A 16,260-nucleotide genomic window follows, 5' to 3' on the forward strand; every position below is an offset into this window, starting at 1 on the left:
GCAGGGGCGGGGTCACGTGCCTCGGCAGCTGGTTGAGGACGCCTGCTGCTAGCGGCGGAGGAAGGTTTACTCGCAGGTCGGCGGGATCCCTCGGGCGCTGTTGGGGGCAGGCTGAATCCGCCCACGGGCAGGTAGGAAGGGGAGGGGGCTAGGGGTTTGTCGCGGCGGGGTGTGGGGGAGGACGGCGACCCCCAGAGGGATGAAGCGCCGCCGTGAGTCGCGCGGCCCACGGACCCCAGGACCCGCCGCGGGCGTGAGGGCCTCTGTCCGGTCTTCCGCAGCCCGAGGCCCAGAGAAAAAGCACCTACCGATGCATCGTGCCGGCCTCCGTAGGAATAACAAGGAGGCAGACACCTTAGTCACACCTGAGTCCGCCAGGCCGCAGCTTCTTTGCCCTTTCTCTGACCCGGGACATTGAATAGATCGCATACGGATGGTCTCTAAACCCCCAAAAGGGCATTTTCGAATGAAAGCCTCTAGAAGGTTCCCGAATTCTAACCTGTGGTCTAACAGAGTTCATTATTTTTACCAGTTTGGTAGGAGGTTGTTGCTTTCTGTTCCTTAGGTTAGGTTGTGCTTCCACATCAAGCCCAGGCTGCTTTTTGCTCTGTGTGCGCGCGTGTGATCTCTTACGAACATAGCCTTCCATTTATTTTCCCGTTTCTGCCTCTCAAATCTTACCGTATCTTTCCGTTCTCGTTCATATTTGTCCCCAAGTATCTTCGCTTCTTTCCTTCTTCACTCCATTTTGATCCTTGACAGTCAGTCATCCATCTCATGAGTATCTTCACTTTGGACTGCCACTCCAGCTCCAGGTGCCGACTGAGGTTTGCACATTAATGACCTGTTGAGTAATCTAAACTCCGCTTGTCAAACTGAGCTCATTTTCACCTCTCACCCTCACTTCAAAACCTGCTTTTCTCCAAATTATCCAGATATAAAACCTCCGCCTACTTGTTCAACAAACGTTTCTGTGCACCTCTGACATGTACCGGATACTAGACCCTTGGGGTACAGTGGTGAACAAGTAACTAACTTTGTGGGAACAGAGAGACACTAAGTCAGTGAACAAGAAGGTACCAGATGTAATGTGATAGTGACTGGAAGAATTACTTTGGTCAAGAGGAATCAGAAATGGTCTTCAGTTCAGGAAGACTTCCAAATTAAATTTGTATAAACCAGGAGTTTTAATGAGATACTATTCACAATGGCACCCAGAACTAAAGGTGTGTAATTCTTCTCTCCTCTCCCCCATGCTGAAAATTTTGAGACACACCTTCAGCTAAACTTTTTTAAATTTATTTTTTTGAGTTCCTGGTGGTTAAATTCAGGGCTTCATGCTTGCTAAGCAGGCACTCTACCACTTGGCAGTGCTGGGGATTGAACTCAGGGACTTGCACTTGCTAGGTAAGCACTCTGCCACTTGAGCCCTGCCTCCAACCCTTTTGCTTTTAGTTTGTTTTTCAGATAGGGTCTTTTTTTGTGGGTTTGAACTCAGGGCCTGATACTTGCTAGGCAGGCACTCTACTACTTGAGCTACTCTGCCAGTCCTTTTTTGTGTTGGTTATTTTCAAGATAGGGTCTCTTGAGTTATTTGCCCAGACTGACTTCGAACCTCTTGATCCTCTTGATCTCTGCCTCCCAAGGATTACAAGTATGAGCCACCAGTGCCTGGCCCCTGTGTAATTCTTTAGGAAGAAAATTATTATGCTCTATTGAAACATGTAAAAGAAGACCTAATAAATGAAGAGTTATACAATATTTATGGATGGAAAGACTCAGTATCAAAAAAGATGACAGTTCTCTAATGGTATAAATTCAGTGCAGTGCCAGTTAAAATCACTATGGTCTTTCCTGAAACTCGAGGTATTAAACCTAAGATTTATATAGAAAGGCAAAAAACCAAGAGTAGCTAAATCATTTTTGAAGAAGAAAATTAAATATGATCCCTCCCTATCAGGTATCCAACCTTACTATGAAAGCTGTAATAGTTAAGACAGTATGGTATTGATTTGGGATAAAAAAGTAGATCCATGGCAAGGGGGGGGTTGGGGGGGGCTCATACATTGTATACACATGTAAGTAAATGTAAAAACAATAAAAGGAGATTCATGGAGCGTAGTAAGTGCCTTGAAACACACCAGGTACCTATGTGATACTTAGTACACTAAGTGGTGTCACAAAGCAAAGATAAAAGCAAAGGCTGTTTATTCACATTGGTAATTTCCAGGTGGATTAAAGACCTAAACGTGACTGAAAGATGCATCTGCAAGATATTTAGAAAAAATATGAGACTATTGTCTCTAGGAAAGATTTCTTGCTTTACCTTTAGTGAATGTCAGTCCACATTTCAGTGGATTTCATATTACTGTGCAAGCATTACTACCATCCATCTCCAGAACTTTTACAGCTTCTTGAAAAGGATTGCTTGCTTGCTTTCTTCTTTTTTTTTTTTGGTGACAGTACCAGGGTTTGGCAAGGCTTTGCACTTGGTAGGCAGGCCTCCTAACAAGCACCTGAGCCATGCCTCCAGCCCTTAAGAAGGATTTTTTTGTTATAAAAAGCACTGTTAAGAATGCTGCTGTGTCACTCCAAACAAGAGTTGATGGTGATTTGAACTAGACAAGATTAGTAGCAATGACGATGACAAAAAGTAGACTGCTCTGGAATATGTTTTTGTTTTGTTTTTCTAGCAGCACTGGGGTTTGAATTCAGGGCCTCTTCCTAGGCACTCTACTGCTTGAGCCATGCCACCAGCCCTTGGGATATGTTTTGATGACAGAGAGGAATTGTGCACGGCTTGGCCATAGAGTGGAGAAAAAATAAGGAATCAGTGGCAACATCTAGGTGTTTCGCTTTAGCTACAAGGTAGCTTATTTACAACAAAAACCAGTACAGTTTGGTTGATGGTGATGGAGGAGATGAGTGGAGGAATAGTTTTGGGGAAAAAAAAATTCTGGGGCTGCTGGTGAAGCTCAGGTAGTAGAGTGCTTGCCTAGCAAGTGTGAGGCCCTGAGTTGAAACTCCAGTACTGCTGAAAAAAAGAGTTCTAATTCTGTTTTGGACAGTTAAGTTTGAAAGATCTATTGGACAGCTAAGTGGAAGTATTTGTTGGGGATGCAGCAGTTGAATAGTTGAGTCTAGAAAGATTTGGAATCACTGGCATGTAGATATTTACTGCTGGGATGGGTTAGGATTAGTTTTAGTTCTATTACACAGAAAATACAACATAGTAATGGCCTGATTACATAGGTAGGCCATCCATACATAGTAAAGCAGCCATCAGAAACTTGAATTATTCTGTCTTGCTGCTGTGCCATCCTTAGCAAGACAGACCATTTAATACCACTGTCACTTGCTTATTCTAGAAAGAGAGAGGAGGGAAGAATGAAGAAAGGCACATACTCTTTAAGGACACTTATCAGAAGGTGGCACATGTCACAGCCACTTATTATATTCTATTAGTTGACTCTTAGTCACTGACCACACTTAACTAGAAAGAAAGAAAGGTAATGTAATCTTTGTTCAATTATCTGTCTGCCTAGCTACAATTTAGGCTATATTAAGAAGAATGAGAGGGTGGGACTGGAGGTGTGTCTCAAGAGGTAGAATACCTGCTTTGCAAGTATGAAGCTCTGAGATCAAACCCAAGTCCCACCTAAATGTGTGTGTGTATGTATGTGTGTATGTATATAAAATTATGTGGAAGTACCAAGGAACTAAAATAGTTCATTCTGAAAAAGAAGAAGCCGGGTGTGCTGGTGTACACCTGTAATCCTGGCATCACTGCGGCTGAGGCACAAGGATCAGGAGTTTGACACCAGGCTGGGCTGTGAGACCCTGTCTCAAAAACAACCCAAAAAAGCTGAAAAAAATGTACACTACCTAGCTTCAAGACTTATCAGAAAACTACAGTAATCAAGACAATGTATATTTATATAAGGATAGACAGATCAGTGGAATGGAATGGAGTCCAGAAATAAGTTCTAGTCAGTTGATTTTTGGACAAGGTCAAAGTCCCTTCAATGAGAAAGGGAAAATTGTTTCAACAAATTTTGCTGGAACTATTGGATATCCATGTAGAAAAAAAATTCTGCCTCAACTTTTATCTTACTTGATACAAGAGTTAAGTTGAGGTAGATCATAGACCTAAACTGTAAAAGCTAAAACAAAGATGTCTTTTAGATAAAATCATAGCAGAATATGACATGAAAGAGGCAGCAGTTTGTCAGATAGGCTGTAGAATGCAGTAACCAAAAAAGAAAGAAAATTGATAAAACTGGATTTTCAAAATTAAACTCCTGTTCATCAAAAGGTACCTTTAAGGAAATGAATAGATAAGTCATAGACTTTGAGAAGATAACTGCAGTATATGTGTACATATATCTGATAAAGGATTTGTTTACAAAATGTATAAAGAACTGAAATGCATTAAAGAAAACACAAACCAATTTAAAAATGAGGAAAAGACTTGAAGACACTTCACAAAAGAATATGTTAAATGGTTAACATGCATTTGAAAAAGTGCTCAACATGGTTAGTTTCTGGAAGTTTCAAATTAAAAGCACAACGAGATACTACAGTGAACCCACTAAAAAGACTAAAATCAAAACAGGCTGATAGCATCAGATATTGGTAAGAGAAGCAGAGATAGGGTCCATATGGATCCAGGCCTGCCCAGACAAAATGTTAGTGAGACCCTATCTCAAAAAACAAGCCCATTGTGTAACACCCACTTGTGGTCCCAGCTACTCAGGAGGCAGAAGTGAGAGGGTTACTGTTTGTGGTCAGCCCAGGCAAAAGTGCAAGACCTATAAAAACAAACTAAAGCAAAAAGAACTGGAGGCTTCACGTGGTAGAGTGCTCGCCTAGCATGTGTAAGGCCCTGAGTTCAATCCCCAGCACCACCAAAAGATAAAAAATAAAATACTGCCAAGAATGTGGAGCAACTGGAATCCTCAGACTCCATCTTTGTCGGGTGCAGTGTAAAGTACAGTTGTGTTGGGAAAATATTTAGCAGTGACAAAGTTAAGCACGTATCTTTCCTGTGACCCAGCAGTTTCTCTCCTGGGCACTTACTCAAGAGATACGGAAGCATATATCCACAAAAAGATGTACCAGAATATTGGTGATCCCCCAAAGATGTTCATGCTCTAATCCTTGGAACCTGTGGATTGTGTTTTACTATATGGCACAAGGGACTTTGCAGTTGGAATGAAGCTTTCAGAACTTAAATGAGATTATTTTTGGTGATCTGGGAGAGTCTGGTTCAGTCACATAGGTCCTTGAAATGGAATAGGAAAGCAGAAGAGACAGAGATGGGACAACTGGAGAAGGACAAGCTCTTGTTGGTTCTGAGATATAGAGGGCTACTTGCAAAGACCAGAGGGAGGCCTGTAGGAGCTAAGGGTGGCCCAGTTAGCAGCAGCAAGGAAATAAGGACCTCAATTCTATAGCTGAATGGAACTGGATTCTGTTCATAAGCTGAAGACTGAACTCTGTGGACAACCTGAATGAGCCTGGAAGAGGATTCTCCTTCAGAGCTTTCAGTAAGGAAAAGCAGCCCTGCCAACACCTTGGTTTCTGTCTTGTGAGACTTGGAGTAGAGAAATTATATGTAAGGTAGTGTCTAGGAACCTGCATTTTATTAAGTACCTCTGCAGATAGTCCTTGGGTGACATTTTGAGTAGTGTGTGTGTGTGGTATGTTTTGTTTTTTGGTGGTACTGGAGTTTGAAGTCAGGGCCTCATGCTTGCTAGGCAGGCCTTGAGTAATACTTTTATATCCTGTTCTTTGATAACTTCATCCAAACCCATGACTTCGGTTAGTAATATATGTTGATGACTTCCATTTATGCCTATAATCTAAGATAAGACCTTTCTGCCGAGCCCACATTGCTTATTGGCTATCTTACATGAATGAATATTCCACAAAAACCTTAATCTCAACATGTGAAAGTTGGAAATTCATCCTTGCTCAAATCCATTTCTTTTCCAGTATTTCCCTGTCATGGTAAATTTTATCCCTATATACTTAGTAATTCAAGTCAGAAACTAAGAACCATATTTGCCTCTTTCCACTTAACCCATTCTCCTTGAGCTCTTGTTCAACTGGTTATCAGATTTGGTGATTCTATTGTCTTAGTATTTCATAAGTCTGGTGTGCCTGTCTGTCTGTCTGTCTGTCTCTCTCTGTAGTTGGGATTGAACCCAGGGCTTCATGCATACCAAACAAGTGCGTTACCACTTGAGTCATGCCCCTAGTCGTTTTGTTTGTATTTTGTTTTTTTTGAAAAAAGGTCTCACTGATTTTGCCAGGCTGACCTCAAAATCAAGATATTACTGCCTGTACCTTCCAAGTACCTGGGATTACAGATGTGCACCACTATGTCAGGCTAATTGGTTTCTTCTTGATAATTCTCAGAGCACTTGCCTAACTTTTAAGTACATTTTTCTCCTTGATTATTGTTAAAAGCCTCCATATTATTTCTTCTCTAGTTTGGCTCTTCTCCAGTCTTATTTTCCATCTTGTTAATTTTTCTAAAAACAATGAAAATTTTCATTGTGTTATTCCCATTTTTTCTTTTGGCAGTACTGGGCTCTGAACTCAGGGCTTTGTGCTTGCTAGGCAGGCACTCTACCACTTGAGCCACATGCCCAGCCCTATGTGTTAGTACATTTCTTAAGGTTAATTTTCAAACAGCATCGTGTAACTCAGAGTAAGCATCCACTCTTTTATCTTACTTGAAAGGCCCTTAGTTTCAAACTCACTCAGCAGAATGAGTTAACCGAAAGCCAGTAAGGAAAAGAAGACCTGAAAAATACTATCAGCCTACTTGACCTAATAGACATTTGTAGAATACTCTCCCTAACAGCAGCAGAATATGTGTTCTTTTCAACATATGAAACATTCATTAACATGTCACAATTTGTGCCATAAAACAAACCTTAACAAAATTTAAGAGTTTGAACTTAAAGTCTGTTCTTCAGTCACAGTGGAATTAAAATATCAAAGATAACTGGGAAAAATCACAAATACTTGGGAATTAATTAGCATACTTCTCATGAGTCAAGTTTCAACTAAATAGAGTATTTTTAATTGAATGAAAGAAAAAACCACCCTGCAGATCAAGATTTGAGGGCTGTAGAGAGAGCAGTACTTAGAGGAACATTTTTTGCATTAATATTTACATTAGAAATGAAGAACTCTTGTTATCAGTGACATAAGCTTCAATTTTAAGAAACTAGGAAAAGAACTATGTGAAATCAGTGTAGACAGAAGCCAGAGAATAATAATACAAATCAATGAAATTGATAATAGAAAGCAGAGTGCTTCAATGAAACTAAAAGCTAGTTCTTTGAAAATATCAGTAAAATCTCTAACTAGGCTGGGCAAGAAAAATAAAGAAGACACAAATTGCTAAAATCAGGTATGAAAGAGAGGACATCACTTTAGGCCCTAAAACAATATGGAAATATTACTTAAAGTCTTTTTAGGAAGAGGCGCTAAGGAAGTAGCTCAGTGGAAGTGTGTGCTTTCATGTCTGAGGCCCTGGGTTGTATTTCTTGCCTCCCTCCCCTGTCCCCAAGAAAAAACCTTTTAAGGAAAAGGTTTATAAAGGTTCTTTATAAACTCTTCTAGCATATAGAAGAAGATAAAACATTTACCAATTTATAAGACCTGTATTACTCTGATATGAAGACAAGACAGATATCATACGAAACTAGAGATTAACCTCTTTCATGAACATTAATGCACAAGTCATTAACAAAATACTGGCAAGTCAAATCCAGCAGTATGAAATGAATACTGATAGTCATATAAACACCAGGATACAAATATTTATAGTTGCTTTCTTCTAATTACTAAAAACTGAAAACAATCCAAATGCCACTCAGTTGGGGAATATACAAACTAGTGTGTCTAGTTTGTGTATGTTTCAAAGAACTCACTTTGATACATACAACATGGGTGATTCTCAGGACTAGTGGAATGGCTCAAGTGGTAGATCGCCTGCTTAGCAAGTGTGAGGCCCTGATTTCAAACCCCAGTAACACCCAAAACAACAACAAAAACACCACCAACATTGGTGATTGTCAAGTGCGTTTTTCTGAGTTAGGGTGCACGCTGTATGATTCCATTTACATGAAATTTTTACAAAGGTAAGACTATAGGGACAGTAGCAGTTTCCAAAGCTGGGTGGGAAGAGGTTTGACTTCAGAGAGGCATAGAATGTTTGGTTTGATAGAATTTTTATACTTCGAATTGACTGTGCTTGTCCAGACTCTTGTAGCTGTACATTCAAAAGGGTGACTATTACTGGATCTAAAAATGAAAAGCGTATGAACAAAATTGTTACACTGCTTTTTCCTCCTGAAGCTGAGAGGTAATCTGCAGTGTTCTTTTTTTCCCCCACTTAAGACAGGTGTATTTTAGCAGCTCAGTTCTATTACATTCTGTGTGTTTGTCCTTCAGTGCATTTGTATTTGTGTTCTACACAGGTGTTACATGCAACACTCTCATAGCTGACCTTTTCATTTGCTTTGTGCTGCTTCCTGGCCTTCTGACCTTCCACAGTATAAATGAGGCAGGCTTGGTGGAAACCTGGAACAGCATTTAACTTCCCTCAGAACTAGGCTTTAAACCAGACTTCAGTGTCAGGTTTTCTTCCTCCTCTTTCTCAAATCCTGAGCAGATGAGAGATCTTCCTTTGGGGTACCGAGCACAGCACTTGCGCAGTTCTTGGATGACAGCCTGACACTTGGATTCCTTGTAGTTGTTGGCTTGTAAACACTTCTGTCTCTTGCAGGCTTGTTTCTTGCATGGATCTTTTTGCGACATATTTAAAAAAAAAAGACTATAATGTTTCTTGGCTTAATTACTCCACCTGGAGTATAGGTAGGCTACAACTTTTAGGCCACCCTGTGTGATGGCAGTGGTGATGTGAGCCCAGGGTGAGCTGAGGGACGTCTGGGCCAATGTCTCTAGAGCTGAAGTCAGCAGAGGCCAGCAGCCAAGGGTCCAGGGAGAGTCGTACAAAGTTCAGGGGCTGTGACTTGGAAATAAAACAAAATAAAACTTTAATTATTTTAGGAATGGGTTTCAAAAGAATGTCTCCCTGGCACAAAGGTGAGTGTTGGGGAGTGTTTCCTCACCACTGTCCCCTTGGCTTTTTGGCTTTTAGGGCCCCAGTGTGGACCTAGCACTCAGGAGGTATGTGACAGACCACATGTGCCCAAACCTGGGAATGCCTGCACTGTTCTTGAAGACAACTAACCACCACTGATTTTTCAGAGAAACAGTTTTAGTGATTTAAAGTGGGGGGAATAGTGTGCTTAGATTTAAAAAGCTGGATTGACTGAGAGCAACGTCCTCTGTTCCCTCCACGCACATGAACATCCTAGGTAAAATATAGCAGAAGAATTTGGAATTGTGAAGGAAGAGAAAACAAGAAAGTCAAGGCACTGAGGGAGAGGTTGAAGCTTACTACATTGTTATCAGAATCTGGGGAGATAGCAATCACTTGGTGAGGCTTACAGTGGTTGTAGAGCAGAAGTCAGCCTAGTGTGTAGGTGACAGTCTTTTCCTCCCATTAGACTGAGGAAGCTGTGAAAACTTACTTTTACCAGGAGTGTGAAGGAGTGGAAATTGGAACTCTAAATCCAGTTTGTTGTGGGGTTGAATTCACAGTGTCCTCATAATGCTGGGAACCAAAACTGAATCTATCAGTTTATAATACCAGTGATACGTTGGCAAAGAGAAACTTGAAACTGTACTACAGACCAGAGCACATAGCATTCCCATAAGAAATACTCCCAGTGAAGATGAGCTCTTAAAGGTACAAAGCGCCATGAAGCCCAGGCAGCCCTGTTTACTAGAAATGGTGGTTCCCGAGAGACTTTAAAACAAAACCATTTAAAGTGTAAAGGAAAACTTAGAAATCACACGTTGGCTTGTTGCAACATCATATAATAATCCTAAGCCCAGTAGCCAAAGCAACTATTTTGTTATTATTTTGGAGGGACTGGCATTTGAACTCAGGGCTTCACACTCACAAAGCAGGTACTCTACCCCTTGAACTACACCTCCAGTCCATGTGCTTATTATTAAGTTATTAATAATAGTTAATATCAACTAGTTATTTAGTTATTTATATAGTTATATATTATTATGACTAGTTATAAATATTAATAATATTATTATTAACTAGTTATTTAGTTATTTTGGAGATGGGGTCTTGAGAACTATTTGCCCATTCTTAGAAATGTTAGAAATTTCAAGTTTGGAAACTAAAAACCACATTTCTGAACAGTTCACAAAAAGTCATGGTAGAAATTTAGAGAGGGAAATTTATAGTCTGAAGTGCATTTGTAAAAGCAAAAGAAGTGTTATAATATATTAGCATTATTGAAGAAGTTAGGGTAAATTAAAAAGAAAGTAAAGAAGAGCAGAAATAAAATAGAGATGATAAAACAAATGACTGATTCTTGGGAAAAACTAATAAACAGTTTTTATATTAATAAACATCTAGAAGACTGCTTGGAATTTAAAAAGGCAGGTGTGGTGGTGCATGTCTGTAATCCTAGCACTCTGGAGGCAGTCAGGAGGGTTGCAAATTTGAGGTTAGCCTGGACTACATGGCAAGATCCCATCTCAAAAAATAAGCCAAAGAGCCAGGTACCTGTCGTTCATACATGTAACCCTAGCTACTCAGGAAGCAGAGATCAGGAGGATCATGGTTCAAAGCCAGGCGTGGGCAAATAGTTTGAGAGACCCTATTTCAAAAATAGCCAACACAAAACAGAGCTGATAGAGTGGCTCAAGTGGTAGAGCACCTGCCTGGCAAGGGTGAGGCCCTGAGTTCAAACCTCAGTACCCACAAAGGAAAAAAAAAAAGCCAGAGAAAATATTAGCAACAAAAGAAAGTAGATAATTTTGAGGATAAAAAAAAAATCTCAGGAATAGCAAGAAAAAAACCTTATAAAATGACTTTGAAGTTAATTGCACATTTCTTGAAAAATAGATATTACCAAGACTTACTCAACAAGAAAGAAAATGTTAATAAACCAATAATTATAGAAGCAATTTACTCTACAAAAGAGGTACATGATGGACCAGATGGAATGTGTGAACCTTGCTTGGATTCTAATTCTAACAGACCAATATTGCAAAACAAAACAAAATGAAAGTTCACGAAGTAGTTGGAACACTGGTGAGATGATACTAAGGAATTCTGTTTCAGGGGTATGATGGTTCTCTTTTTTCAGGAAAAGTATATGCTAAAGTAATTGCAGTTAAATGACACAACATTTTAGTTTTGCCTCAAAATAATTAAATGTGGTAGAAAGTGTATTGGAATTGGGTAAAGACTGCACTGTTGATAGCCAGTTGCCATATGTGTCTATTTCAATTTAAATGATTTAAATCAGATCATTTCAGTTCCTTAGTCATACTAGCCCTGTTTTCACATCAGCCACATTTCAGGTCCTCAGTAGTAGCATGTGGCTAGTATCTGTTATATTAGGGCAGATACAGAAAATGCCTATCATGCAGAGGTTCTGTTGGATAGAGCAGGTATAGATTAAACGTGACTGGCCACATGGTGACAATTATCAAAGCTGACTGGAGGGGTTCGTTTTATTTCTCTCTACATTTGTATGCATTTTACAGTTTCTATGAAGAAACAACAGCAAAAAAAAAAAAACAAAACCAAAAACCCAAAAGTGATCTTCATGAAGAAAATGAACAAAGATCCGAAAGACTTGAAGCACTTTCATGAATGGAGAGGCTCCATATAATATCAATTCTCCCCAAGTTTATCTGCAAATTCAGTTCTCATCAAAATCCCAGTAGGGTAAAACAATCCTGAAGGAATGTTGGTGGTAGTTTGCTGTCAAAGCTTGTTAAAAACTATAGTAATTATGAAAGACATTTCATAATGACGCAGAGACATGGCATCATTGATATAGCATTGGACAGAATTGTCCAGAAATAGATCCTATCATAAAGTAGACCTTGGTGGATGGAGGAGTTATTCTTAAAGTGCAAATTTGGTCTAGTAATAAATGGTATTGGGACAGTTGACTTTAAGAGTATGATGACTTGATTTTGGACATTCTTGGTTTTAGATGTCTGTGGTACTTAAAAAAAGTAGAGATGTTCATTAAATATATGAGTCTGATACTTAGCAGAGATATCTGGGTTAATCATGGAGATCTGAGAATCATAAGCTTACAGGTAAAGCTTTGTGGTAAAGATTGAAATCATTTAGCTAGTGTAGCATGAGAATAAACAGGACCATAGGTGGAACCCCTGGAACCACTGGAATACTAATATATTAAGTGCTGAGTGGAGACTACCTGCAGAGGCAGTCCAAAGTCCAGTGAGGGTAGGAGCTCTGCTGAAGTATTCATTTCTCAGATTCCTGTCCCTGACAGGTGATAGGTACTCAATAATAAATGTTGAGCAAATAATGGGAAAGGGTAATCACAGATATGAAAACAAGGCTAGAAGACAGGGTGTCAGTAGAAGCTAGAGGAGAGAAGTAATCCTAAAGGATATATTTATGTTTTCCTGTTGACTGCTCTCCTGGTGGTATCAGGGTTGAAGGAAGCAGTGCATATGTTTGCTTTGTATTTTTAGTGCAGTTTTCATGGAGCAACTGATATACAAAGCTGTGCACAAACTTTGCTTTGGTTTTGTGAACACCTTCTTCTTTTGATCATTTTGCCATTATTGGAGTCTCATAGTTAAGTGGCAGCAAACCCCGTAAGTAAGAGTTTAGAAACATGACATTAGTTCTGTGGCCTTCACAAATTACCTGAATGGGATAGCTTCGTCACCAGCTGATGGGATGGAATCACAAGAAACAGTTTCAAAGCTGTTGGTTTTGAATTATCTCTAACAGCTCTTCTTACTTACTCACACCAAGAAATTTCACCCCAACCCCTGTCAAGCTACTACATGTTTTCAGTATGTTGAGCCAAAGGACCATTTTTCACATGAGTCCTTCAAGGCATCTTCCTTCACTAGCAAAGTGAAAAAGAACAAAGCCTTGGTCTTCAAAGATCTCAGATGATTCTAGAATACTGAGTTGTTATAGAAACAATTGCATCACAATTAGAGTACCTTTTCTTAGTGGATAAGTTATTTGATAAGTTATCAACAGTTTCTTGATAGGATGCCAGCATTTAAATTTCAAAGATTTTAAACAAATGTCAGGTACTCTCTTGAAGGAACTGGAGAAAAGTTAAACACTTGTATGTTTTCTAAATGTATCCTCCATTCAAAAATTCTTTTCATTTCTGGAGGGCCCTCAGTAATCAGGAATAAATATGATTATATATGCATATGTATTTTTTGGCAGCACTGGGGTTTGAACTTAGGGCCTTACTCCTGCTAGACAGAAGCTCTACAACTTGAATTGCTCCACTCACCCTTTTGAGATAAGGTCTTACTTTATCTCCAGGCTATCTTGGGCTGTGTTTCTCTTATTTGTGTTTCCCACTATATCTGAACTGACAGCTTTACATCACCACATCCAGCCATTGGTTGAAATGGGGTCTCCTGAACTTTTTGCCTGGGCTGGCCTCAAATGTGATCCTTTTCATCTCTGCCTTCTGTATAGCTAGGAGTACAGGTGTGAGCCACTGTGCTTGTATCATAAGTGCATATGTATTTTTTAAGCATTTTAAAAATCTAAATACCTATATTGATATTCTGATCAATAATCTGTATTTTCCTGGTTTCCTGTTAATCATTATTCACAACTAGGCAGGACTTGAAAAAGAATAATCGAAATACCTGCAAAATTTATGCTCATATCTGTTAAGTTTTTAAGGGAGAATTTTTTTTTTTTAATCAAAAAGCATTTTCTTAGTGTTAAAATCTTTCATGGGCAATCTACTGTGATGATAACATGTTCTTATAGTTGAAAGAACAGTTTTTAATTAGATGCTAAGTTAAATTTGTTACAATTGTACCTACACAGAATGTCCCTCGGTGCTTACTGTGTCATCTATTGCAAAAGAATAGGAACCTCTACTTCTCCGCCAAAAAGTCACACATACTGGAGAGATATCCGTAAGTACAGTTTGAACAAAAAAGTTTTCTTATAGAAACAGTGAAGAATTGTGGTTACATTTGTAGGGTGGACCACAAAAACTAATAACCCATGATAAGTCTCTGATTTATGTCTTTTAGTACTAATAGTTCACCCTAAATTTGTAAGCCTAAAGCCATACATGATCTTTTTTCTTGGGAATTCTTTTTCTTCTCCTATTTTTCCTGTCAAATTCATAGTTATTCTTCTAAACTTAAATATCACTGCATTCTCATTCAGCAGATAATGTTTAAGCTCTTGCAAAACAAGGTGCCACCGGACCCCTGTACTAAGTTCTGGGAATACAGTGGTGAGCAAGGAGACCATTGTCCTTGTCCTGTTGAGCTTGTGATTTGCTCTGGTTCTACCCTCACAGTATCCATGAGCTCTTCCAAAAAGCTTCCCTGGCATCCTAAGCCAGTTTAGATCTGTCACTTGTTATTGGTAGAGTTTGTATAGAACATGGTTAATTATCTGATTTCTTCCATTGACTGTAAACTCTGTGAGGGCAGTGTCTTATTTATTATTATCTGTGACATACAGAAGATGTTTAAATAGTATTTGTTGAGTGGAAGAATGAAATAACTTGCCTACAATGAGCACTAATTTTTTTTATTAGTAAAATAAGAGAAGTGGAACTGGGTGCCAGTGGCTCATGCCTGTAATCCTAGCTACATGGGAGGCTCATATTGAGAGGATTGTGGTCCAAAGCCAGTTGAGGCAAGTGGTTCAGGAGACCCCATCTTCAAAATAGCTAGAGCAAAATGAAGTGGAAGTGTGACTCAAGCAGTAGAGTGCCTGCTTTGCAGGTGCAAAGCCCTGAGTTCAAACCCCAGTCTAGCTAAATTAGTCTAGCACGTCTTTCATTCATTTGACAATAAACATTTACTGGCCACCTGCCATGTGCCAGGCCCATGGCTACAATGTTCCCAGCCCCATGGCTACAATGTTGAATAAAACAAAGTCCCTGTCCTGTGAACCTTCTTCCTGATTTTTTAAAATTTAAGTTAAAATATTTAGAAAACTGTTCCTTACGTATATAATAAAAAATAATTACGCAAATTCTGAAAGCATGATATAAATAGCCACAATTCATTCAAGTTCTTCACTTTTTGATTTTTAAGATAGGTCAGATTTTAGATCTTTTGTCTAGAAAATTCTGGTTATTTTCAATATAAAAGAGAAGAGGGGACAGAAAAGGGTGGTTTTCTTCTCTTCTAGTACATCAAACTTAAAAATAATTAATTTATTGAGGGTAGGAGAAAAGTCTGTGAGGCTGTATTCTGTTCCATGTGCCCAGTAAAAAGGAGACATTCTCTAACAGAGACGGCCCACACCTGTAATCCTACCTACTTGGGGACAGAGATCAGAAGGATTGCAATTCAAGGCCAGCCCAGGGGAAGAAGTTTCTGAGATCCCATCTCAGCTAGTAAAGCTGGGTGTGCCTAATATCCCACTTACGTAGGAAGCATAAATAGGAGGATGGAGTCCAGATTGGCCTAGACATAAACACAGACCCTATCTCAAAAATAACCAAAGCAAAAAGGGATGGGGACATGGCTTAAGTGATAAGAGTGCCTGCCCAGCAAGCACAAGGCCCTGAGTTTAAATCCTAGTATCACCAAATGCTCATTATAAGCACTTTCCTAACATGCGCAGACCCTGGGTTCTATTCCCAGCACTGAAAAATACCTATCTATATGGAGGGAGGGAGGGAAGGAAAAAGAGAGAGAGAGAGAGAGAGAGAGAGAGAGATTGTAGTAAGAAGCAACAATTGGCAACAGTGGTTCATGATGATGGGCAGGAAGTCAGGGAGGCCATCTGGGAATGAGAACTGTCCTAGAGGAGTTGCATAGTCTAGAAGCAACTTTTGGTCTCATCTCCACAAACCTCCTAAAACTGTCTTCTTCCCTACTCTGGAACCACCATGAGGATCCTAGAGTTCATGAGGAATGTCCATTGCCTGATGCATAAGAAGTCAGTGAAGGAGAGTTCCTTACCCCTCAGTAGAGAGGACAGATGTCTTCTTGGCAGCCTAAACGGACAATCTGAACAAAGGCTACCTTTATACATCCCATAAATTGTAAGTCATGTAGATTTTTGTGGGCTGGCCTCCATATCTGACCATCATGGGTAATACACTAGTTAAATTTGTGTTC

At 39.5% G+C, this 16,260-nt stretch overlaps 1 protein-coding gene and 1 pseudogene across 5 annotated transcripts in view; one reads left to right on the forward strand and one right to left on the reverse strand.

Moving 5' to 3' along the window:
* Positions 1-4: 4 nt before the first annotated feature.
* The window catches only part of Serac1 (serine active site containing 1), a 52,575-nt gene continuing 36,319 nt past the window's right edge, over positions 5-16,260 (forward strand). For 4 of the 5 annotated variants that reach the window (XM_020156864.2, XM_020156866.2, XM_074071547.1 and 1 more), the window contains exons 1-2: positions 5-131; positions 13,991-14,082. In XM_020156864.2, the coding sequence (XP_020012453.1) occupies positions 13,992-14,082 (91 nt within the window). In that variant the 5' untranslated portion in view covers positions 5-131; position 13,991. The remainder of the gene's footprint in view (positions 132-13,990; positions 14,083-16,260) is intronic. The other variant, XM_074071565.1, reaches the window with a different exon arrangement.
* On the reverse strand, positions 8,617-8,841 carry LOC109681905 (cx9C motif-containing protein 4 pseudogene; annotated as a pseudogene).

The sequence above is a fragment of the Castor canadensis genome, chromosome 1 (assembly GCF_047511655.1).
Source record: "Castor canadensis chromosome 1, mCasCan1.hap1v2, whole genome shotgun sequence".
Lineage (NCBI taxonomy): Eukaryota > Metazoa > Chordata > Mammalia > Rodentia > Castoridae > Castor > Castor canadensis.